This window comes from Emydura macquarii, unplaced genomic scaffold (assembly GCF_026122565.2).
Source record: "Emydura macquarii macquarii isolate MOO-44397 ecotype Brisbane River unplaced genomic scaffold, CSIRO-AGI_Emac_v2 contig_2768, whole genome shotgun sequence".
Lineage (NCBI taxonomy): Eukaryota > Metazoa > Chordata > Testudines > Chelidae > Emydura > Emydura macquarii.
The window spans coordinates 31,528,396-31,553,154 of NW_027132905.1; the positions used below are offsets into that span (position 1 = coordinate 31,528,396).

The following is a 24,759-nucleotide window of genomic DNA, read 5'->3' on the forward strand; positions in this document are numbered from 1 at the left end:
TAGTGCAATGATAAATTATTGGTCTAAATAGTGTCAATGATACAATAGGGAATATCAATATCCTCTACTGTAGGAATCATTGGGTGAAATTCTATTGCCTACATTATACAGGATGTCATACTAGATAAACAGACTACACCTTCTGGATTTCAAATTTATTAAAGCATGAGAGTTTCAGACACATAAATCAAGTAGCCCTTTAATTTACTTTTTTACTTTCTGGTTTAGAACTCTCAATTGTTTATATTTTCTCATCTCATACTGGGGCATATTTTGCTTTCATTTACATAGATATGAATTTGGAATGATAACATTTATCACGTAAATAACAATGTTCATCCATAGATCGAAAATATTTGCAAAAGTAGATAGCCAGGGTCACATCCTCCTTAACCAACGGGGAACCTGAAATACAAAGAGCTTAAATTACTAGTCCAAGACCAAGCAATGGCAAGGGCATAGTATGACGTAGGTCTCATGATTCCTACTATTGTTTATTATCTATGGGGCCAGACTGCCCTCTTCACTTTAGATGAGTTCCTCTGCCTTTACATCGCTGTAATTGAGATCAAAATCTGGTTCTGTATGTGAAAGAGCGGCAAATCTGTCACATATTACAGGAATTCAGGGAAGCTTTGCTGTGTGGCTTTATCTGTCTGTGTTTCCAGACAAATACATTATTTGTTCTTGGAAATGTAGGTAATGATGCGTTTATTCCTAATCAAACTGACTTATTGAACATACAAAACTCAGAGAAAACAGAGGGGAGAGGGCGTGTCTCTGATAACACATATTTGCTGATTCTTTTAACTTCTGCAGCTGTATAGGATCGTTTACTCTTGTCCGTTTTAGGGCTTTCTAGAAAGGAATGTGTTAGTCTTTCATTATGCTGGTTAGACATATGTCCGCGTTTTGATTAAATCAACCACTTGCAGTTCTCCTACTGAGACTCAGAGTGCCGCTGTTGGCCAGTGCAGAGCTGGAGCTGCAGCTGGAGATGCGTCGGAGTCTCCTGCGCTGCGGTTGCTCACTCAGCAATTGCACACACACACACATACGTATAGGGTCGCTGCTGAGAGACACCCTGTCTCGAAACTCCGATGCAAAATTAGATTGAGATATTACTTTTATTTACTGTCCAACACCGTGGATTCTGACATTCTAACGGGGTTTTAAAGCACAAAATCGCACTGGAACAAATAAGAAAATAAAAGCAAGCGTGAATGGGATGGAAAACAGGCAGAGACCGAGCGGCCAAGCAGTCAGACGGCAAGTACTGTTGCTTCCCTTCTTACTCTCTTTGTTCTGCCGGGCGGTCTCAGAGAGCATTCGTTATTCGATTCCGGAGGAAATGGCCAAAGGTTCCCTTGTGGGGAACCTCGCCAAGGATTTGGGGATAAATGTCAGAGACTTGCAGGAGCGAAAGCTCCGTATTAGTTCGGAAAAGGAATACTTCAGTGTGAATGGGGAAAATGGCGACCTGTATGTGAACGACAGGGTAGACCGGGAGGAAATATGCGGGGAGGCACCCCTCTGTGTCTTATCATTCGAAACGGTGGTTGAAAACCCTTTAAACATTTACAACATGGATGTAGCAATTCAGGATATTAATGATAACGCCCCGAGTTTCGACAAAAATAACGTTGTTTTAGAAATCAATGAATTAACACTGACGGGGGCGCGCTTTCCACTTGAATCTGCACACGATCCAGATGTTGGATTGAATTCATTACAGAATTACCGGCTCAGCCCAAATCAGTATTTTATCCTGGCAGTGAAAGAGAATGCAGATGGCAATAAATACACAGAGTTAGTTTTAGACAGACCTTTGGATCGGGAGCATCAAAGTTCTCATCACTTGACCTTGACGGCTGTGGATGGGGGAGACCCAGTCAGAACCGGGACTGCTCAGATTAACATTAAAATCACTGATGCCAATGACAATCCCCCAGTATTCACTGAAGAGATCTACAAAGTCAGAGTAAGTGAAAATCTAGCCAAAGGCTCAGTACTGTTAAGGGTGAAAGCCTTGGATAAGGATGAAGGATTGTATGGCGCAATCAATTATTTCTTCACTAATACACCAAAAAATGTCCTGCAGTTATTCAGACTAGATCGCCAAAATGGAGAAATAACAAATACAGAGATTCTGGATTTTGAAGAGACGAATAAATACACGCTGGGAATTGAAGCTAGGGATGGGGGTGACTTGATTGGTCACTGCAAAGTTCAAATAGAAATACTTGACGAGAATGACAATGCCCCCGAAGTGACCCTGACATCCGTATCCAGTCCTGTTCCCGAAGACTCAGTGCCGGGGACAGTGATAGCTCTTATAAGAGCCCGTGACCGAGATGAAGGAGCAAATGGAAAAGTCACGTGTCACCTTCAACACAACTTGCCTTTTAAAATAGTGTCGTCCTCTCGCAATTACTACAGAATAATCACAGAAAGCACCTTGGACAGAGAAAAGATCCCAGAGTATTATATTACAGTAATCGCTGCAGATAATGGCACTCCCCCCCTCTCCACACAGAAAACCATCCTGTTGCAAATCTCGGATATCAATGACAATGCCCCTGTCTTTGAGAAACCTTCCTACACCGCCTATGTGCCAGAGAACAATCCCTCGGGGGCCTCTGTTTTCAGTGTAAAAGCCTCAGACCGGGATCTGGACCAGAACGCCCGAGTCACTTACTCCATCGTGAGCAGCAACATCGAGGAGGTGCCTCTCTCCTCCTACATCTCCATTAACTCCCAGACTGGAGCTATCTATGCGCAGCGCTCCTTCGACTACGAGCAATTCCGGGAGTTTGAAATGCAAGTGAAGGCCCAAGACGGCGGGTCCCCGCCTCTCAGCAGCAATGTGACCGTCCGGGTGTTTATTCTGGATCGGAATGATAACGCCCCTCGCATCCTGTACCCTTCCCTCGGAGCCGATGGCTCCGCCTCGTTCGAGATGGTCCCTCGCTCGGCCGAGGCAGGTTATCTGGTGACTAAGGTGGTGGCGGTGGATTCTGACTCTGGACACAACGCCTGGCTCTCCTACCACCTGCTCCAGGCCACGGAACCGGCGCTCTTCAGCATGGGGCTGCACAGCGGGGAGCTCAGGACAGCCCGCGCCTTTTTGGACAGAGATGCTGTGAAGCACCGGCTGGTCACCCTGGTGAAGGATAACGGGCAGCCGCCTCTCTCCGCCACAGTGACTCTCCACTTGGTGTTTGCCGAGAACTTCCAAGAGGCTCTACCGGAAATGAGCGACCAATCGGGTGACTCAGCATCTCCGTCTGATTTACAGTTTTACTTGGTGTTGGCTTTAGCCTTGATCTCATTTTTGTTCCTCCTGACAATTACACTGGCCATTGGGATGAAATTTTATAGAGCAAGGAATCCCCACGTTTTGCGATGTTTCGGTTCTGATTATTCCAAATCGGGTCCCGGATTCCCGCCCAACTACTGCGATGGGACGTTACCATATAGCTATAATCTGTGTTTAGCCGTAGACCCCGGGAGGAATAACTCTAATATTCTAAAACCAAATGGCCAGAACGATGGAGGAGAAATTATCCTTTCCAATGACAACTCTGAGATGTTTCTAATGAGCAACAGTACCTCTGCTTCTGTAGGCCAAAAGTCTCAACCTGACAGCATTGGGAAGGTGAGCTTCCGTATTCGTGTGCTTGCATGTGCTTGTGTTTTTATATATCTTAGCAGTGGCAAATCAAGAGATTATAGAATCATAGAATCATAGAATATTAGAGTTGGAAGGGACCTCAGGAGGTCATCTAGTACAACCCCCTGCTCAAAGCAGGACTAACCTCAGCTATATCATCCCAACCAGGGCTTTGTCAAGCCTCAGCTTAAAAACCTCTAAGGATGGAGATTCCACCACCTCCCTAGGTAACCCATTCCAGTGCTTCACCACCCTCCCAGTGAAAAACTTTTTCCTAATGTCCAACCTAGACCTCCCGCCCTGCAACTTGAGACCGTTGCTCCTTGTTCTGTCATCTGCCACCACCGAGAACAGCCTAGCCCAATCCTTCCTGGAACCCCCTTTCAGGTAGTTAAAGGCCGCTATCAAATCCCCCCTCACTCTTCTCTTTTGCAGACTAAACAAGCCCAGTTCCCTCAGCCTCTCCTCATAAACCCTGTGCTCCAGCCCCCTAATCATTTTGGTTGCCCTCCACTGCACTCTCTCTAACTTGTCCACATCCTTTTTGTAGTGGGGGGCCCAAAACTGGACACAATATTCTAAATGCGGCCTCACCAATGCCGAATAGAGGGGAATAATCACTTCCCGTGACCTGCTGGCAATGCCCCTCCTAATGCAGCCCAATATGCCATTAGCCTTCTTGACAACCAGGGCACACTGCTGACTCATATCCAGCTTTTTATCCACTGTTACCCCCAGGTCCTTTTCTGCAGAGCTGCTGCCCAGCTCGTCGGTCCCCAGTCTATAGCTTTGCATGGGATTCTTCCTTCCTAAGTGGAGGACTCTGCACTTTTCTGTGTTGAACCTCATGAGATTTCTTTTGGCCCAATCCTCCAGTTTGTTTAGGTCACTCTGTATCCTATCCCTACCCTCCAGGGTATCTACCACTCCCCCCAGCTTAGTGTCGTCCGCAAACTTGCTGAGGGTACAATCTACCCCATCCTCCTGATCATTAATAAACATGTTGAACAAAATCGGCCCCAGGACCGACCCCTGGGGAACTCCGCTTGTGACCGGTTGCCGGCTAGACATGGAGCCATTGATCACTACTCGTTGAGCCCTATGCTCTAGCCAGTTCTCTGTCCATTTTATAGTCCATTCATCCAACCCATACTTCTTTAACTTGCTGATAAGAATACTGTGTGAGACAGTATCAAAAGCTTTGCTAAAGTCAAGGTATATCACATCCACCGCCTTCCCTACATCCACAGAGCCAGTCACCCCATCATAGAAAGCAATCAGGTTGGTCAGGCATGACTTTCCCTTAGTGAATCCGTGTTGACTGTTCCTGATCACCTTCCTCTCCTCCAAGTGCCTTAAAATGGATTCCTTAAGGACCTGCTCCATGATTTTTCCAGGGATTGAGGTGAGGCTGACCAGTCTGTAGTTCCCCGGGTCCTCTTTCCTCCCTTTTTTGAAGATGGGCACTATATTTGCTTTTTTCCAGTCCTCAGGGACTGCCCCCTGTTGCCACGAGCTTTCAAAGATAATAGCCAATGGCTCTGAAATCACCTCAGCCAACTCCCTCAGCACCCTCGGGTGCATTGCATCTGGCCCCATGGACTTGTGTATGTCCAATCCTTCTAAATAGTCTTGGACCCATTCCTTCAGCACTGCGGGATGTTCGCCTCCTTCCCATTCTGTGCCACCCAGTGCAGCAGTCTGGGAGCTGATCTTGTCTGTGAAGACAGAGGCAAAAAAGGCATTGAGTACCTCAGCTTTCTCCACATCCTCCGTCACTAGGTCGCCTCCCTCATTCTCTAAGGGGCCCACACTTTCTCTAATCTTCCTCTTGTTGGCAACATGCCCGTAGAAACCCTTCTTGTTCCCCTTCACGTCCCTTGCTAGCTGCAACTCCAATTGTGCTTTGGCTTTCCTGATTTCATTCCTGCACGTTCGAGCAGTGTTTATATAATCCTCCCTAGTCATCTGACCAAGCTTCCACTTCTTGTAAGCTTCTTTTTTGTGTTTAAGTTCGCCAAGGACATCTTTGTTAAGCCAAGCTGGACGCCTACCATATTTGCTATTCTTTCTGCATTTTCTTTCTTTATTTAAGGTTAAACCTAATGAATTAACAATAGTGTTCCTTGGAACAACCAATTTTTTATATTGGCTTTTATTTATTTATGAAAATATAAGTTGTTTTTTGTTCTGGGCCTTGACATTATTTAAATGTTATGAAGGTGAGACGGTAGGAAGTTTCTGAGATATATTACACGGATAAAATAAGCTGGGTCAGCAGTTTTCTTTGTCTATGTTTATGGCTGTGTAGACAACCAGATACTAAAGCATTACCTTTTTAATTCATGATCTTTGTCTTTTTGATTGTCAATCTATTTTAAGAATGACAAAACCATTACAATATTGTAATTTTATAAATTCATAGACTAAGCTAGCACATGTATGGAAACTCATTACATCAACAGAAATGCTTCCAAAAAGAAATATAAAAAGTTAAAGTCGAGATAGGAATCGTTAACTAAAAAGACTGTTCGAAATCTGATTTGATAGTCACATCTCCTGTCTAGCTTTCTATTTCCCTTCTGTTCATCAGTCTCTGGGAATGAACTCGCCATTCAGCTTGGCAAATTGTAAACAAAGCAATCAGGGGCATATACTGGGTTACTCCAAAGGAGTAACATTAAAAATATCCTAATTTACATAACGATGAAACACGTGAACAACATCTATGAGATATTATTGGATTATTCCTTAAAATAAATATTCTATTTCTCCTTTGAAGGGAGAATCAGTTCCATGATCAACAATGGCTGTATATTTGTTTCCAATAGGTGTTCAACATACTCTTTTTCAGCTATACATTTCTGAATGGGTTGGGACCTGTCTATTGAGGGATCATCTCTCCCAGTCTTACATTCTGCCATAAGTGCATTCCACTGCAGCATCAGCACTGGAGCTCTATCTGCTAGCAGGGCTTTCTCTGCCCTCTGCTTTGGAAATGATTGCCAGTCCACCTGGGCCAAATTAGCCGAACTCTGTTGACCTTTGGGCATGCTGCAAAGCCAATCTGTTTTCATGGTCTCTCGGGGCCAGGGGAGACTAACGGTAATTTGTGCTGGTGTGTGGGATAGTTTATATTTTAGTTTTCGGGCTGTAAGAGTTTTAGTCTTGTAATTATTGTAGGCTACCAGATTTGGTGAAGTTCACAGATATTAGATTGTGCAAAAGTCTCTAAGGCATTGGACAGGCACTTTTGCCTTATGAAGAATGCCTAAATTTATGTATAAGTAAACAAATAAATAGATGCTATATTCCAAATAGAAAGGCGAACAAACTGTTCATTGGAGGGGAAAGTGCATTGGACTGTGTCTTTAGACACGAAAGTGTAAACTGAAATTAGTCTTCTTGTTTTACAATGTGATAGAAATGCAGGGTTATTTTAATTTATTATGCAAAAAATAAGTTTGTGCGTCACTTCAGAATGAGGAAATTGGGCGGATAAGTTATATTCCATTTGCCACAGATGTATTATGTAACTAATGAATCTTAGGGAAGAGTTCAGTTTTACAGTATATCAATCATCAAATAATATGCGTTTTGAATCTAGATTAATTTCATTAATATACAATATAGATTAGGATACTGAAGATGCTGGAGAAATTAACTGACACGCATGTTGAAAAAATGCGTTTAAAAATGATTTCTCTAAACTGGTGCAGTTACTGGTTGAGACTCTGAGCGTCGCTGTTCACCAATCAGGGAGACAAACGCGCCGCTGTCTGATCCAGCCAGCCCAGCCCGCAGAACAAACAGACCAGACCAGTTACTCTTTGTGAAAGCCAGGATTCACGGTACAGCATCGCTGCATTAAGCGATCTTGATTCACGAACTAACAATTGAACAGCGGGATATATTTTTATTACTTACTATTATTTTATATACTGCTCCGACACAAGGACTCTGAGACATTTATTTTCAGCGCTAGATATGGCGGATATAAAAAGGCTCGGGAACAGCAACGGGAGAGTCCTGTTCTGCTTTATGTTTTTCACCGTTTGGGAGGCAGTTTCTGGGCACATTCGCTATTCCATTCCGGAGGAAACGCAGAAAGGCTCTTTCGCGGGGAATATCGCCAAGGATCTGGGGCTCGATACAAAGGAGTTTTCAGACCGCGGAGTCCGCATTGTTTCCAGAGGTAGGAGTCAATATTTTGCTTTGAATTTTAAAACCGGTTATTTATACCCCACGGAGAGAATAGACAGAGAGCAGATCTGCGGCCAGATGGAGAAGTGTCTGTTACATTTTGAAGTTCTTGTTAAGGAAAAAGCTAAACTTTTCGCAGTTGAAGTTGAAATAACAGATATTAATGACAATGCGCCGAGTTTCCGGGAAGATACATTAGAATTTAGAATCGGTGAGTTAGCCGCTGTGGGAACCCGATATTCGCTTGCGGAGGCGCAGGACCCAGATGTGGGAACCAATTCTCTGCAGGGCTATCATCTCAGCAGTAACAAACACTTCTCTCTGGATGTGCAAACGGGAGCTGATGGGGACAGACACGCCGAACTGGTGCTGGGAAAGTCTCTAGACCGGGAAGAACAAGCTTTTCACGATCTAATCCTCACAGCCACTGACGGGGGAGATCCAGTCAGGTCTGGCACTGCGCAAATCCACATTATTGTCCTCGACGCAAATGACAATGCACCAGTTTTCAATCAGCCAGTCTATAAAGTGAGTGTTTTGGAAAACGTGCCCGTTGGGTCACTCCTCCTGACAGTAAACGCCACAGATCCGGACGAAGAGATCAATGCGGAGGTCACATATTCACTTCGGAAACTGAAAGACAAAGTGTCTCAGATATTCCAAGTGGATTCTAAAACGGGAGAAATATCAATTGTGGGAAATTTAGACTATGAGGAAGCTGCATTGTATGAAATGGAAGTGCAAGCAAAGGATATTGGAGACCTCTCCGCCAGGTCCAAAGTCCTGGTTACTGTCATTGATGTCAATGATCATGAGCCTCAAATTACAGTCACCTCACTCACCAATTCACCGAGTGAAGACAGCCCGCCAGGAACGGTGATCGCCTTTATAAATGTACAAGATATGGATTCTGGAGAGAATGGTGAGGTTATATGTTCTATTCCACCCAACGTGCCATTCAGGTTACAGAAATCATTTGACAATTATTACACTTTGGTGACCGACAGAGCGTTGGACAGGGAGCGGTTCCCGGATTACAATGTAACTATCACAGCCAAAGATCGAGGGACTCCTCCTTTATCTTCCGCTACATCTATCTTACTGCAGCTTTCAGACATAAACGACAACGCTCCTATCTTCAACCAGACATCCTACACTTTATACATCAGAGAGAACAATCCCAGAGGAGCTTCCGTTTGTTCCCTGAGGGCGAATGATCCCGACTGGGGGGAAAACGCCAGAGTCACTTACTCTGTCATTGAAGGTCAGATCCAGGAAGCTCCGCTCTCCTCCTACATCTCCATGAACTCGGAGACCGGGGCTATCTACGCTCTGCGCTCCTTCGATTACGAACAGTTCCGGGAGATTCGGTTCCAGGTGCGGGCTCAGGATGGAGGTTCCCCACCTCTCAGCAGTAATGTCTCCGTCACTCTCTTTCTACTGGACCAGAATGACAACACCCCGCAGATCTTACACCCCTCCTTCCCCAGCGATGGCTCCACGGGGGTGGAGTTGGCCCCTCGCTCCTCCGAGCCGGGCTACCTGGTCACTAAGGTGGTGGCTGTGGACGCTGACTCCGGGCAGAACGCCTGGCTCTCCTACCAGCTGCTGAAGGCTACAGAGCCGGGGCTCTTCGCTGTAGGACTCCACAGCGGCGAGATCAGGACAGCGCGCTACTTTCTAGACAAAGATGCCCTCAAACAAAGTCTGGTGGTTTTAGTGAAGGACAACGGGCAGCCCCCTCTCACTGCCACCGTCACTGTCACGGTGGTGGTGGCTGACAGCATCCCCGAAATCCTCTCCGATTTAAGCAGCCTTTCAGATCCTGCAGACCCCCAGTCCAGCCTCACCTTGTATTTGGTGATCGCTGTGGCTTTCGTTTCCTGCTTGTTCTTTACCTTTATCATAGTGTTACTGGCCCTGCGGCTCCGCCAGTGGAGAAAGTCGGAGCTGTTTGACTCCTCGAGTGTGACTTTCAGTGGAGTTCCCGTGTCCCAGTTTGTGGGGATCGATGGAGTCAGGGCTTTTCTTCACTCTTACTCACATGAGGTTTCTCTAACAACGGACTCTAGAAAGAGCCGGCTCAGTTTTCCCAGGTTAAATAGTTCAAATACTCTGACCAATCAGCAGACTTGTGAGATTAAGGATCCCGTATCAGTATCGGCAGAGTTAAAGAGTAGTGAAGACGACCAGACATTTGTTCAGGTGAGTTTACTTATTTTCTTATTTTTCTTTTTAACCAAGTTGCTGTGTTAGGAGCAGAAAATATTAGTTATTTAATTATTATTGTTAAACCCATCATGTTATTTGGATCCATAACGCATTATCAATCTGTGCTGCTCCTCACCTGTGTTAGAGTGAACCCATTTTCCTTACGAGCCTCTACCTCCCTTACTTCTCCCATAGCTTTTTTTGTGAGCCTTAATTAGTGACTTAAGGTTCAAGTGACAACAAATCTTCGGGGCAAGAGTGATCTGTACCTTTTAATTTATACACAATTAAATCTCAATCTTAAATGGTCCCTTCCGGCGTTATTACAATTCAAAGACAAATAGAAGTGAATCCTAACATATAAAGTCTCTTCTAAAGGGAATTGCAATTGTTTATTGGCAGGCAGGCAGGCAGGAAGGGAAGAGGGAGGAAGGAGCGAGCAGTCTACAGAGGGGATACCAACCCCGAAACACGTTTTGGAATGATGATTCAATCTCTTCAGTTACGCATATGTTAAGTTTACTTATTTAGTTTCTGATGGGTGTTCTTAGGTCTTGACAAACCTGCGCTCTCTTTACAGGAAAGTAACATTTTCAGACCATGCTTTGATCTCATTTACTTCATATAAATCCCAAGAAAACCCACGAGATCAGAATTAGGCCCCTTACATGAAAAGGGGACTGAAAAGATATTTTATTTTTGAAGGAAGGTCTGAAGAGAAACAATTTTGTTTTGCTAGGGCCCTGATTCTGGACAGGGACACTTTGTAATAATAAAAATGTAATATTGCTCTTTTATTTAATCGCGCCATTTTAATCAAGCCACAACATACAAACGACACAGAAAACAGACACATTGGGAACCCATACCATTCAGGTGTTGTACATTCTTTCTGTGTTCATTATTTATTCTTCTACCTAAAGACAGAACAGTGGAAATATCGATCCAAACGAATTTCCGTTACACTCCCTGTGAGTCCACGCGTTATCATATCATTCCAGCTGCAGTTCTCGGGCAGAGACTCAGGGTGCCGCTGTTGGCCAATGCAGTGCGGAGCTGCAGCCGGAGATCCATTGGAGCCGGCTACAGCGTGATTGCTCGATCAGTGCAGATCAGAGACAAAAGAACCCGGAGTAGCGTACAGAGCCTCGCTGCTCAGAGAAACCCTCCGTCGGGACTCTGATATACGATTAGACCGATAAATAGACTTTATTTTATTTTCATCGCTGAGGATATTTACAATATACGCAAAAAAGGGATCTGAACGGAATAAACAAGGAAAGAAAAAGAGCATAAGTGCAAGCGATTGGGATGGAAACCGGATTTACACAGATGGGCTGGGCAGTCAATCGGCAGGTACTGTTGTTTCCTTTCTTATTCTCTTTGTCCTGCCGGGCGCTCTCGGAGCAGATTCGTTATTCAATTCCGGAGGAAATGACCAAAGGTTCCCTTGTGGGGAACCTCGCCAAGGATTTGGGGTTGGATGCCAGAGAACTGCCACAGCGAAAGCTCCGCATTAGTTCGGAAAAGCAATACTTCACTGTGAATGGGGACAATGGCAACCTCTATGTGAATGACAGAATAGACCGGGAGGAGATATGCGGGGAGAAACTCCTCTGTGTCCTGATATTCGAAACGATGGTTAAAAATCCTTTAAATATTTACCTCGTGAATGTAGCAATCCAGGACATTAATGACAACGCCCCGCGGTTCATGAAGAGTGACATTGATCTAGAAATCAGCGAAGCAACACTGCCGGGTGCACGATTTCGACTAGAATCTGCGCAGGATCCGGATTTGGGGATCAATTCACTGCAGAAATACCAGCTCAGTAAAAATCCGTCTTTTACTCTGGCAGTAAAGGAGAACCCGGATGGCAAAAAGCAAGCAGAATTAGTCTTAGAAAAATATTTGGATCGGGAGCAGGAAAGTTTCCATGAGTTGATCCTGACGGCTGTGGATGGGGGAGATCCAGTCAGATCTGGGACAGCTCGGGTTAGAATTAAAATTACTGACGCCAATGACAATCCCCCCGTGTTCACAGAACAGATTTACGAAGTCAGCCTGAGGGAAAATTTGCCCAAAGGCTCCTTAGTGCTGCAAGTAACAGCCAGTGACAAAGATGAAGGTTTAAATGGCCGTGTCAAATACTTTTTCGAGAGTATGCCGGAAAATACCCGCAAATTATTCCATTTAAACCCTGAAACGGGAGAAATTATAAATACAAAGATTCTGGATTTTGAAGAGAAAAATAAATACACCATGGAACTGGAAGTCAGGGATGGGGGCGGTCTGAGTGGTCACTGCAAAGTTCATATAGAAATTCTTGACGAAAATGACAATGCTCCGGAAGTGACAATTTTATCAGTATCCAGTCCTATTCTCGAAGACTCACCGCCAGGAACAGTGATAGCTCTGATCAAAGCTCGTGACCCAGATGCCGCACAAAATGGAGAAGTCAGATGTCATATACAACAATACTTGCCTTTTAAAATAATATCTTCTTCTAATAACTACTACAAGCTCCTAACAGACAATTCTCTAGACAGAGAAATGACCCCGGAGTACAATATCACAGTCACAGTCACAGATAAAGGCACTCCCCCATTCTCCACACAGAAAACCATCCTGTTGCAAATCTCGGATATCAATGACAATGCCCCTGTCTTTGAGAAACCTTCCTATACCGCTTATGTGCCAGAGAACAATCCCTCGGGGGCCTCTGTTTTCAGTGTAAAAGCCTCAGACCGGGATCTGGACCAGAACGCCCGAGTCACTTACTCCATCGTGAGCAGCAACATCGAGGAGGTGCCTCTCTCCTCCTACATCTCCATTAACTCCCAGACTGGAGCTATCTATGCGCAGCGCTCCTTCGACTACGAGCAATTTCGGGAGTTTGAAATGCAAGTGAAGGCCCAAGACGGCGGGTCCCCGCCTCTCAGCAGTAATGTGACCGTCCGGGTGTTTATTCTGGATCAGAATGATAACGCCCCTCGCATCCTGTACCCTTCCCTCGGAGCCGATGGCTCCGCCTCATTCGAGATGGTCCCTCGCTCGGCCGAGGCAGGTTATCTGGTGACCAAGGTGGTGGCGGTGGATGCTGACTCTGGACACAACGCCTGGCTCTCCTACCACCTGCTCCAGGCCACGGAACCGGCGCTCTTCAGCATGGGCCTGCACAGCGGGGAGCTCAGGACAGCCCGCGCCTTTTTGGACAGAGATGCTGTGAAGCACCGGCTGGTCACCCTGGTGAAGGATAACGGGCAGCCGCCTCTCTCCGCCACAGTGACTCTCCACTTGGTGTTTGCCGAGAACTACCAAGAGGCTCTTCCGGAAATGAGCGACCAATCGGGTGACTCAGCATCTCAGTCTGATTTACAGTTTTACTTGGTGGTGGCTTTAGCTCTGATCTCTTTTATTTTCCTAGTAACAGTTTTACTGGTTTCAATCATGAAATTCCGGAAATCAAAGAATTCCTCTGTTCTCCAATACATCAGTTCTGAGCCGTATTCCATGGCAGATCCCCGATTCCTACCAAACTACAATGATGGTACTTTACCATATCCTTACAACCGGTGCTGTGCTATAGACGCTGGGGAAAATGAATTAAACTCTCTGAAAACGAATGGGCACAGTAATACAGCAGAGAATATCTCGTGTAATGACAACTCTGCGATGTTACTTTTAATCAGTAATTCTGGGTTAGAGGTCTCAAAATCTGACACCGGAACGCTTCTACAGGTGAGGTTTTTTTCACTGACTTATTCGAAGTGATGTCTACACTTTGATTTTTTAAATGAGTTAATTAGATATTAGGTGATACTAATTAAATGTAGAGTAATTTATATTGTGATCTTTTCAGAATGATTCCTCTTGTTGTGTGTTATTGCTGTTATCGGGTGTTCCCGGTTTTGGTACCAAAAGGCGCCTGTTGTTTAGTGTCAGATTTGTAGGATCAAAAGTTTTCTATTCTATTCTATTCTATTCTATTCAGGTTCTTATATTGAAATTTTCTGCATAGTATCAGACTGCCTTCCAATAGTGCATTAAGTACCTGTCACCTCTTTCTCATCATCTTTCCAAGGGGAAGACTTGTGTTTATAGTGTTTTGGCAGGGTTTTGATTTTGACTGCGGTGTGATTGTGCGTCAATAGCTGTTTCCCAGCAGTAATTTACCTGCCTGGAATTTATGACATGCTGTAAATGCATTCCCATCTTCCTGATATAATTTTCTAATGAAATATTTCGGACATTTAGGAAGATACTACTCAAATAATTATTCAATGTGTCATTTTCCCATTCCATTTAATAATAAATTAACGTCCAACATCAACATCATTTCAATACAAAGCATGTAACAGAATGAGATGCCAAATTTAATCGATTGTCATCAGCCACCTAATTCACTGTGACTTCTGAAGTATGTAAGCAGCATGATCTATTAATTTGCAATGTTAGTTTAAAGTAATTGATTAGGACATAGCTAAGTCAAATACAAAACCGCATTTCCTCCAGGAAAATAGTTATAGAATCTAAAGAGAAATTATGACTGAAGGACCGAATATCCTCACCTCTACTTGAGGATTCTGTAACAGTCCATCATACACTGAGGTACAGTTTTTTATTTCTCGGATTTCACACCCTTTTAACGTCCTTCCCTCGCTGCAGGTGAACACCTAATTCTGCATTAGCATGTAGAAAACAAAGCCGCTCGGGATATTTGTTAGGTCACAGAAAAGGAGTAAACATTGGGAATACCATTTCTCTTTGTTTAGTGGTGTAATACAGCGTTCAAGATTACTAATCTGAAACAGACTGTCAGTTATGCCCATTATACAGAATTCTCAGGCATTTTGTTCTCACGGGTTGGAAATAACAGGGTTTATTGATAATGAGATGGAAATGCATTGTTAAAATTACAAATATCCCTCAACGTGCAACAATATCATGGTTTTCAAATCTCTATTTTATGGTTTTCATGATATCATGGTTTTCAAATCTATTTTATGGGGAGTAAGAAATCTATCTCATGCTCTGAATAATTAACAGAATATGTGTCAACCTACCTGGTATTTTCATATTTATACACCTTGTGAATCCCTGACATATGTCCCCAGTAACCTTGCTTTATACTCATAAAGAAAACTGAGATTTCTCACTCTAATCAGATACCTAATGGTACGCCCAGTATTTCAATAGCACAATGATCTTTATTGAAAATGAATAAGGAACTGTCTGCATTAAAACAACGTCATCAAAAACTCAAATGAGTTTATTTCTAATATAAACAGCACTCGGCATATAAAGAGCTAGAGATTGAAACTGACAGATTAAAAGGCAGATTTTTAAATGATTGTGTGCAGTTATTGGTTGAGACTCTGAGTGCCGCTGTTGGCCTATCAGGCAGAGAAATGCGATGAGAGATCCAGCCCGCTCAGCCCCGTTGTTACACAGCATAAGACATTGAGAGATCAGACTCACACTCGCTCAGAGGGATTCTAAAGGGAACATGGCTTCAGGAATTTGATATAAAATAATCTTGAATAAAATATCAGTGGCTGCGGAAACAGAGGACTAAAGATAAAAGAACATAGTTTCATCCGTGACCGGGAATCGGAATACCGTACTCATCGGGAGAGAAATGGCGGATACACAAAGGTTCCGGGACTGCAAACGGAGAGTCCAGCTCTGCTTTATATTGGTAACCGTTTGGGACGCGGTTTCTGGGCAAATTCGCTATTCGATTCCCGAGGAAATGCAGAAAGGCTCCTTTGTGGGGGATATCGCAAAGGATCTGGGACTGGATATAAAGGAGCTCTCAGACCGCGGTGTCCGCATTGTCGCCAGAGGTAGGAGTCAGTATTTTGCTCTGAATGTTAAGAGCGGCCATTTACTCACCACAGAAAGGATAGACAGAGAGCAGATCTGTGGCCGGCTTGAGAAGTGTTTCTTAAATTTCGAGGTTCTTGTCGAGGATAAAGTGAAGCTTTTCCCAGTTGAAGTTGAAATCACAGATATTAATGACAATGCTCCCAGCTTCCAAGCAAAGGAGCTGGAGTTAAACATTAGTGAGATTACAGCTGTGGGGACCCGGATTTCCCTGCAGGAGGCGCAGGATCCAGATGTGGGAATTAATTCAATCCAAAATTACCAACTGAACAATAACAAACACTTTTCTTTGGACGTGCAAACTGGATCTGATGGTGCTAAATATGCGGAACTGGTGCTGGAAAAGTCTCTGGACCGGGAAACGCAGACTGTCCATAAACTAACTCTCACAGCAGCTGACGGAGGAGATCCAGTCAGATCTTCCACTGCTCAGATCCGTGTTGTGGTTGTGGATGTCAATGACAACGCCCCGCTTTTTACTCAGCCGGTCTACAAAGTTAGTGTTTTTGAAAACGCGCCAAGAGGTTCCTTGATAATTACAATACACGCCACTGACCCAGATGAGGGAGTGAATTCTGAGGTGGCCTTTTCATTTAAAAAAATTACAGAAAAGGCGTCTCAGATATTCCAACTTCAACCTAGGACAGGAGAAATATCAACGGTGGGTGATCTGGACTACGAGGAAGCTGCATTATATGAAATGGAAGTGGAAGCAAAGGATATTGGAGACCTCTCCGCCAGGTGCAAAGTTCTGATCACGGTTATTGATGTTAATGACAATACCCCGAAAATTACAATTACTTCTCTATTCAGCTCTGTCTCAGAAGATTCTCCCCCCGGAACAGTAATCTCGCTATTAAATTTGCATGACGGAGATTCTGGCCAGAATGGTGTGGTCACGTGCTCCATACCGGCCAATCTTCCATTCCGCTTACAGAAGAAATTTGATAATTATTATAGTTTGGTGACTGAGAGATCACTCGACAGGGAACGGGTCTCGAATTACCGTGTAACTATCACAGCCACAGACCGAGGGAGTCCGCCCTTATCCTCAACAACAATAATTTTACTGCAGCTTTCCGACATAAACGACAACGCTCCTATCTTCAACCAGACATCCTACACTCTGTACGTAACAGAGAACAATCCCAGAGGAGCTTCCGTTTGTTCCCTGAGGGCGATTGATCCCGATTGGGGGGAGAACGCCAAAGTCACTTACTCTGTCATTGAAGGTCAGGTCCAGGAAGCTCCGCTCTCCTCCTACATCTCCATGAACTCGGAGACCGGGGCTATCTACGCTCTGCGCTCCTTCGATTACGAACAGTTCCGGGAGATTCGGTTCCAGGTGCAGGCTCAGGATGGGGGTTCCCCACCTCTCAGCAGTAATGTCTCCGTCACTCTCTTTATACTGGACCAGAATGACAACACCCCGCAAATCTTACACCCCTCCTTCCCCAGCGATGGCTCCACGGGGGTGGAGTTGGCCCCTCGCTCCTCCGAGCCGGGCTACCTGGTCACTAAGGTGGTGGCCGTGGACGCTGACTCCGGGCAGAACGCCTGGCTGTCCTACCAGCTGCTGAAGGCTACAGAGCCGGGGCTCTTCGCTGTAGGACTCCACAGCGGTGAGATCAGGACAGCGCGCTACTTTCTAGACAAAGATGCCCTCAAGCAAAGTCTGGTGGTTTTAGTGAAGGACAACGGGCAGCCCCGTCTCTCTGCCACCGTCACTGTCACGGTGGTGGTGGCTGACAGCATCCCCGAAATCCTCTCCGATTTAAGCAGCCTTTCAGATCCTGCAGACCCCCAGTCCAGCCTCACCTTGTATTTGGTGATCGCTGTGGCTTCCGTTTCCTGCTTGTTCTTTACCTTTATCATAGTGTTACTGGCCCTGCGGCTCCGCCAATGGAGAAAGTCGGAGCTGTTTGACTCCTCGAGTGTGACTTTCAGTGGGGTTCCCGCTTCCCAGTTTGTGGGGATCGATGGAGTCAGGGCTTTTCTTCACTCTTACTCACATGAGGTTTCTCTAACCACCGGCTCCAGAAAGAGCCAGTTCAACGTTCCCAGTTCAAATTATTCAAATATCGTGACCAGTGAGGAGACGCGTGAGAAAAAGGATCCTATTCTAGTTACTGAAGATTTAAACTTTGGTAACGGGGATCAGACTTCCAATCAGGTGAGTTAACATAATTGCCCTTGTGCTATTAGTTTGCAGTGTGTAAGGTAGTCTTCCTTTCAATTAGTGGAAAGGTAAGGAATAAAGGGGCCTGAGTCTGCATTTCTGAGCCCGGTGAGAGTTCTGCCATTGGCTTCAAGTAGCGTAGGATCAAACCCTCTGTGACTGAAAGAATATAGTATATATATGATTTGCTCTGGCAGAGGAGGGTGTTGGTTACTCAAGAAATATACACCGTTTGTATGGAAATGACGCAAACATCCTTTTCCTTTATTATTTTAAATGAAATTGCTGTTTATTGAATATTTGTTTTAAACCGCACTATCTTTTTACGCTTTCTTGAGACCCACGATGGGAAGTTACAAATATACAGACATTTCTGAGTATGTAAAATACTAATATGAAATGTAGATTAGCTTCAAATTTACCCCACTTCAGGGACAACAATAATTTAATTTAATCCCACGGCCATATGACTTCAATTTGTTTTTATATTTGTAGTGTAGAATTACTTTAGTGCAGAATTATGCTGAGTAATTAATATGAAATTCTTTCAAATTTTCTACAGTATTGATTGTCTTGTTTCCAATAATGTGGCCTTAGCAGGTTGGATGTTGTGAGTGAAGATTCTACATCAGGTTTTATTGTAATTAATTTTATTTTAATTAGAAGTTTTGACCCGTGTTTTTAATGTTTAGAAAAGACAATTTTTCTGTTTCTGTATGGAGGCACTGATTCAGATGCCTAAGCAACTTAGACCTTTGTACTTGTAATGAAGATCTACTGATTCTCTCTGAAATCATATCAAATGAAAAGAAAAATGAAGGCTATATGTGCAAGTAAAAGGAAAAAAGTTGTTTGTCTGTTTCTAAGTAGGTCGTGTGGATATAGGTACATTTATGTGTATTTAAATGTAGGTATCTTTTATCTGAAAATGACAGTTTAACTTTACATATGCAGTGTTGTAGACATCTTGGTCCAACAATGTGAGAGAGAAGGAGGGTGAGGTACTATCTTTATTGGATCAACTTCTGTTGGTGAGAGAGATCATCTTTCCAGTTTACCCAGAGCTCTTCTTCAAGTCTGGGAAATGTACTCAGAGTGTCACAGCTAAATACAAGGTGGAACAGATTGTGTATCGTATGCAGTTAACACATATTTCAAGGGACAGTTCAAGGTGAAGTGGCCAGTTAACATCTTTTCAGTGTTTCCAATAAGGAAAAGGAGAAAAAATTACTGTTCTCCTTGCCCCATTCTCAGGCTGGGGCAGTTGGTCAAACACACAGAGGGGGTGTGCACATGCTAACACAGATGGAATGCACTCACACACACAGAGGGTGTGCACATGCACACACAGGATGCATGAATGCGTGAGCACTAAGACTTTTTGAAGCAGAGAGAAACAATTTGCTTTCCTCATTTTCTGGGGTATACAAGTAAGTAGTGAAATTCTCATAGAAAAGTGTTATAGCGTGGGTTTCAAACAAACAAATCATTTCATAATGCTATAAAATGAATAATTGCTTATGTCATTTTCAAACCCACTTAACTTTTACTTTTACATTTTGTAATACCACAAATGGAGAATTATGAATATAGCATAAGTTGCATATCCTAAACAATATGTCATTAAATTTTTGTAACTGTCCTGTCCTAACTAATTTTGTTGTGTATTTCCTACAATTAGACCTTATGAAAGGATAAATGTTTATATAATGGTTATATCATTTATTTATTATTAGAGAGAGGTTCCCATGCATATATATCTGATTAATAGGTCTCCAGATGAAATGCTTTTGTCTGTGATAGTGCAGTGAACTCTGATGAATTTACAAAAAATAAATTTATCAGAGGCATATGTTGTATCCTTACATCCGGTGATATATCCCGATCAATGTGTTTACAATGAATAATTTCAGCATTCCAGGAGATGTCTCATATTTGGAACTCCTTTGTAGCACTTTAATTTTGTCCCTAAGACAGTATCTTCTTGGGACCTGACCTACATTTCAGTTATGGAATTTCATGTGTTGTCTTAATCGTGAGTTACCGTAAAGCTTTGGATTCCTTATATGTTGTATTGCTGTCATTAACAACATCATCATATAGATCACATAACAGATTAGATAGTGGCTCCTAACCAGGGATCTCAAAGTGCATTACAAATAATAATTATTTAATTAAGCTTCACAACAATCCTGTGAGGTAGGAAATGTATATTATACATATCTGACACATGAGTAAGATGAGGCACACAGATTAAAATTGAACTTTTCAAACCTGTAAACACATAAACCTATACTTAGGCATTACATGAGAGGCCTCATTTTGTAGGTACTGAGCTCCACAAATCTTAATCATGTCAATGGGAGCATCAGATGCTCTAAATCTCTCAAGCTATATGGCTGCCTGCAGTGACTCAAGAGTGTGAGTACCAACTTCAGGGCAAACTGTTAGGAACTAGGGCACAAATCCCAAATAGGTTATGTGTTCTATACCTAGATTTCACCAATTACACCTATTACAACTATCACAATTATCAAGTGGAAACTCCTCAGGCACTATAAGAGCCTTAACCTGGAGTCACAGTCAGTCCCCTTGGTTATTCGATCGATTTTGCTACTCACCTGAGTTTACCTTTGTGATAGATTGTCTCTTACACCAAGAATCACAGAAATATTCAGGTTAATTTCAGTTCCAAAAAACCAATCACTTACCTCAAGTCAACTGCATCTTAACTCTCACACTGAAGAAAATACTAACAACCCATTCTTTAATAAACTATATAAAATTATTCAATGGGAAAAAGAAAATAATTTATTTACAAAGTTAAAGCAGGTAAACATATATACAAGTGGAGTTATAATCTAAAATTTCAAAAGGTAATAGAAGTTTCTATAATCAGCAAGCCCTATATGTCCTTTAAGGCTATCCCATGCTAAACAGCTGGGGAATTTCTTGCCTTTGCCTAGAAACTCTTTGCCCCAGAGCATCCAAGCAGCCTAAGATCTCTATCTCCTTTTGTTTGGGGTTTTTTATCCCCTTCCTGCCATGTGCTCTGAGCTGCAAACTCAGCTGATGGGAGTAGTCCACTCATCTTCAGTGGGATGAGGCATAGCAACAACAAAGTCCTCTTGTTAATAGTATGTAGGGATAGCCTAATTGCAACGTCTCACAATAGTCTGTTTGGTATTGATAGACTTTTCCTTTTAGGAAGGGTGTAGCTACTTCTATTAAAGATCAACCATTCACATTAATTCTCTTTCCTGAATGAAGATTTACACAGTCACAGAGAATCACAGTACAACCACTACACACATTCTTATCATTCTAATACCTATTTTAACAATACTAACACACAGGTGAGCCACACTGATTCCAGTTATGTATTTGTCAGTGTGAGACATGGAGACCTTGGCATCAACTGGCACATGGTCTGCCAGCATCACTTATTTATATTTCTAATTATGGATTTAAGTCTAAAGCCTTGGCTACATTAGAGTTGTCAACTTGAGTTACATCAAGGATCAGTCTGCCCAAGATCTTGATGTTGTATGCAGTGTTCTCATAGCCGTGTAGGTCCCAGGATATTAGAGAGGCAATATGGGTGAGCTAATATAGTTTATCGGACTCTGATGTTGAAACCAGCACAAGGCACAATTACCATCTTAGCAAGAACTCTTTTTATATCCTGTCAGTGAAGGAGGACCCTGATGGTGAAAAAGAAGCAGAATTAGTGTTAGAGAAACCTTTGGACTGAGAGGTAGAGTTCCCATCACTTGATCCTGATGGCTGTAGATGGGGAAGATCCATTAAGAACTGGAACAGCTTAGACTGGAATTAAAGTTACTGACACCAATGACAATCTCACTGTATTCACTGAAGTGATCTACAAAGTCAACTTGAGTGATAATCTACCAAAGTGCTCTAAATAAAAGCTACTAATGAGGGTGAAGGTAGAAATTTGGAAATCTTTCAGCAACATTCTGGACAGTAAGCAACAATTGTTCTATTTGGATTCTACAAAGGGAAGGATTACAACACAAAGAATTCTCAATTTTGAAAAAAAAAACCACCCCACTTATAAGATAGGTCTGAAAGCCCGGGATGGTGGTGGTCTGTTTCTTGCTTAGAATGACAACACCTCAGACTTGAGATTCACCTCTGTGTCAAGTCCCATTCCAGAAGATGCAGTGCCTGGAACAGTGATAACTCTGATCAAAGCCCATGATAGAGATGCTGGAGAAAATGGAGGAAATGACCTTTCACATTAAACACAACTTGCCATTTAAAATAATATCTTTTTCTAGAAACTATTACAACCTACTAGCACACAGTTCCGTGGGCAGAGAAAGGACCTCGGAGTACAATATCACAATCACAGCCACAGATAAAGGCACTCTCCTACTCTCCATCCTGAGAACTATCCTATTGAAGATCTCAGATATCAATGAAAATCCCACTGTCTTTGAAAAACCTTCCTACACCGCCTATGTGCCAGAGAACAATCTCTCGGTGGGCTCTATTTTCAATGTAAAATCCACAGACCGGGATCTCGACTGGAACGCCCACATCACTTACTCCATCCTGAGCAGCAATGTCAAGGAGGTGCCTCTCTCCTCCTACATCTCCATTAACTCCCAGACTGGAGCTATCTATGTGCAGCCCTTCTTCGACTATGAGCAATTCCGGGAGTTTGAAATGCAAGTGAAGGCCCAAGATGGTAGTCCCTGCTTCTCAGCAGCAGTGTCACCATCAGGTATTTATTCTGAATCAGAATGATAACGCCCTTCATATTCTGTATTCCCTTTCCTCAGAGGTGATGGCTCAGCCTTGTTTGAGATAGTCCCTCATTCTGCCAAGGCAGGTTATCTGGTGACAAAGATGGTGGTGGTGGATGCTGACTCTAGATACAATACCTGGATCTCCTACCAACTATTGAAGGCTACAGACCCAGAGCTCTTCACACAGAATCCACAGTGGTGAAGTAAGACACCACACTAGTTTGTAGACAGAGATGCTGTGCCTGGGTGCCTGGGATGGGCCACATTGAAAATGCCACATTCAGGCCAGATTGCAAGAAATAGGGTGGGTAATCCCCCAAACTGGTGGTTCATTCTATAAATAGCTTTATCAAGCTAGTAACAAAATAGCTTCTGCAGTACCACAATGATTAACAAGATGTCAAAATGAGTCCCTTTTAGGCATTCCAGCCTTTAGCTCCCATGCAGATAAACAAGTCTAATATGGTGAGGGGTTATTAAAAACCTAATTCACCATATGTGAGGATTTTACTAATCCCAGAGGATCAGACACATACACTTAAGGTCAATATATATTTCAGATCTTACCCAAATATCATGCTGTTGGCCAATCCTTAGTAAACTAACTAAAGATTTAATAGTAAAAGAAAAGAAGAGAGTTATAAAAGGTTAATAGATCATATACATATAAATGATTGAAAACTCCAGATATCAGGTTTGTAGCAATGATGGAATAGACAGTTGGCTTTTAAAGTCTCTCTGGTAACTTCCAAAAGATTGGAAAGTCCTCAGTCCATAGTTCCAGATGCTTCTTTTAGTTGTAAATCCACAGTTCAGAGAATTAGGGCAGGAAAGAGGCAACATGAAGATGTCTCAGGTGTCTTTTTATGTCCTCTGCCATGTGCATGGAAAATCACTGTCCCAAACAAAGCCCACAGCCCCGGTTTATGGAAAGTTACTGGCCCAAGATAGAGTCTAGGGTCACATGAGTATATCACATGTCCTGCTGAATCCCAGTGGGTTCATTGGCCATTGGCACCTTGCTGTCTGAGGCATCTGCAGAAAGACCTACTGGGGGGGATGAATTTCTTAAATGGCCCATTGTGAGAACAGAGTGTCCTTGATGGGCCATCAATACTTAGTTGTTTAGCCCTGATGTCTGATGGGTATCACCCAGGAATACAACACAAATGTAAGATACAAATACATAGCCATTATTCATAACTTCAGATACAAAAATGATACATGGATTTAACCAGAATAATCATACTTGATAGATTGTAACTTTTCCATTGACACCTTACATGATACACTGTGTATAAGATATATGTAAATTGTATACCAGTGGTAATATTAATTATCATCTTTACTCATACAACATCATAGACTCTCTGAAGCAAAGTCTAGTGGTTTTAGCGAAGGACAATGGGCAACCCCCGCTCTCTGCCATAGTCACTGTCATGGTGATGGCGGCTGACAGCATTCCCAAAATCCTTTCCAATTTCAGTGTCCTTCAGCTCCTGCAGACCCCCAGTACAGTCTCACCTTGTATTTGGTGATTGCTGTGGCTTCTGTTTCTTGCATGTTCTTTTGTCATAGTGTTACTGGCTCTGAGGCACCACAGATGGAGAAACTTGCCGCTGTTTGATTCCTAGAGTACAATTTTCAGTGGAGTTCCTGTCTCCCAATTGCTGGGGGTCAATGGAATCAGAACTTTTCTTTACTCTTACTCACCTGAGGTTTCTCTAGTCACAAACTCTAGAAAGAGTGATATTAACTTTCCTAAATCAAACTGTATAAGTATTCTGACCAGTCATCAGACTTGTGAAATAAAAGATCCTATTCTA

At 43.1% G+C, this 24,759-nt stretch overlaps 4 protein-coding genes and 1 pseudogene across 6 annotated transcripts in view; all 5 read left to right on the plus strand.

Moving 5' to 3' along the window:
- LOC137165623 (protocadherin gamma-C5-like) overlaps positions 1 to 24,759 on the plus strand; it is a 336,971-nt gene that overhangs the window by 158,744 nt on the left and 153,468 nt on the right. The gene's annotated exons all lie outside the window — the stretch shown is intronic.
- Positions 1,226 to 10,132, plus strand: LOC137165867 (uncharacterized). The gene is made up of 2 exons (XM_067567377.1): positions 1,226 to 3,686; positions 7,653 to 10,132. The coding sequence occupies exons 1-2, from the start codon at positions 1,229 to 1,231 to the stop codon at positions 10,130 to 10,132; spliced, it is 4,938 nt and encodes a 1,645-aa protein (XP_067423478.1). The 5' UTR covers positions 1,226 to 1,228.
- LOC137165868 (protocadherin gamma-B5-like) lies at positions 11,399 to 13,861 on the plus strand. The gene has a single exon (XM_067567378.1). The coding sequence runs from the start codon at positions 11,399 to 11,401 to the stop codon at positions 13,859 to 13,861; it is 2,463 nt and encodes an 820-aa protein (XP_067423479.1).
- On the plus strand, positions 15,395 to 18,158 carry LOC137165869 (protocadherin gamma-A4-like). The gene has a single exon (XM_067567379.1). It carries the CDS (start codon positions 15,729 to 15,731, stop codon positions 18,156 to 18,158), a length of 2,430 nt encoding a protein of 809 aa, XP_067423480.1. The 5' UTR covers positions 15,395 to 15,728.
- Positions 18,501 to 23,160, plus strand: LOC137165871 (protocadherin gamma-A1-like; annotated as a pseudogene).